The sequence below is a fragment of the Talpa europaea genome (genome assembly GCF_964194135.1).
Source record: "Talpa europaea genome assembly, chromosome: 9".
Lineage (NCBI taxonomy): Eukaryota > Metazoa > Chordata > Mammalia > Eulipotyphla > Talpidae > Talpa > Talpa europaea.
This window is the reverse complement of record NC_140076.1, coordinates 79,650,112-79,651,161: the sequence shown is the minus strand read 5'-3', so window position 1 is coordinate 79,651,161 and position 1,050 is coordinate 79,650,112. Positions and strand designations below refer to the sequence as shown.

General features: G+C 56.5%; 1 protein-coding gene across 1 annotated transcript; it reads left to right on the top strand.

Moving 5' to 3' along the window:
* Window positions 1-202: 202 nt before the first annotated feature.
* On the top strand, window positions 203-616 carry LOC311177905 (late cornified envelope protein 1E-like; the record flags this gene model as incomplete). Its single annotated transcript, XM_084244151.1, has 1 exon — window positions 203-616. One exon carries the CDS (start codon window positions 203-205, stop codon window positions 614-616), a length of 414 nt encoding a protein of 137 aa, XP_084100277.1.
* Between the last annotated feature and the right edge of the window lie 434 nt (window positions 617-1,050).

Genomic DNA, 1,050 nt, shown 5'->3' with positions numbered 1-1,050 from the left:
CAGAGTTGCCGGGGTGGGAGTGAGAGGTTTCACCAGAGAGTGGGGAACAGAACAGGCAGACTGACCCATGACTTACCATGAACAGGCTTTTTAAATGTAGGAAAAGAAATCATGGAAAAGACAATCAAAGACATTTCCTTCCATGTGCTGGGTCTCACTTCCTGTTCCTCTCTCCTCAGCTCCTGAACACCCACCCACTGACATGTCCTGCCAGCAGAGCCAGCAGCAGTGCCAGCCCCCTCCCAAGTGCACCCCCAAGTGCCCTCCCAAGTGCCAGACCCCTAAGTGCCCCCCCAAGTGCCCCCCAAAGTGTCCCCCTAAGTGCCCTCCAGTGTCTTCCTGCTGTAGCTCTGGGGGTGGGGGCTGCTGCAGCTCTGGGGGTGGGGGTTGCTGCAGCTCTGGGGGTGGGGGCTGCTGCAGCTCTGGGGGTGGGGGCTGCTGCCTGAGCCACAAGCCCCGCAGGTTCCACCGCCACAGACACCAGAGCTCTGACAAGTGCAGCCAGCCCTCAGGGGGCTCCAGCTGCTGCGGAGGGGGCTCCAGCTGCTGTGGAGGGGGCTCCAGCTCCAGCTGCTGTGGAGGTGGAAGCAGCCAGTCCTCTGGAGGCTGCTGCTGAAGCAGATCCCCAGCCAAGAAGAACAACTACTGAGGATTTCTCCTGTCTCCTCCTGGGTTACCCTGGAATCTAAATCACAGAGGAGGCTCTGAACTTGTGAAAACAGTATCACAAATCCTCTTCTGCATCCCCATTCACTGGCCTTGGAGTCCATCTTCAGGCCTCTGCGCTCATCTACATGTCATGGACCCTGCATCCCTCTATGTGGCGTGTTCCAGTGTACTGCCTGGCTGATATAAAACAATAAAACAAGTACTCTGTTCAACATCTTGTCCTAAAAGTACTCTGTTCTTCTTGAGTTGTCACTATTTTCCTCTAGTGTGAAGGAAGTTCCAGATCTAGCTTCTGTGGAGGGGGCTCCAGGTGTCATGGAGGGAGCTCCAGCTGCTCTGGAGGTGGGAACAGTCAGTCCCCTAGAGGCTGCTGCTGAAGTG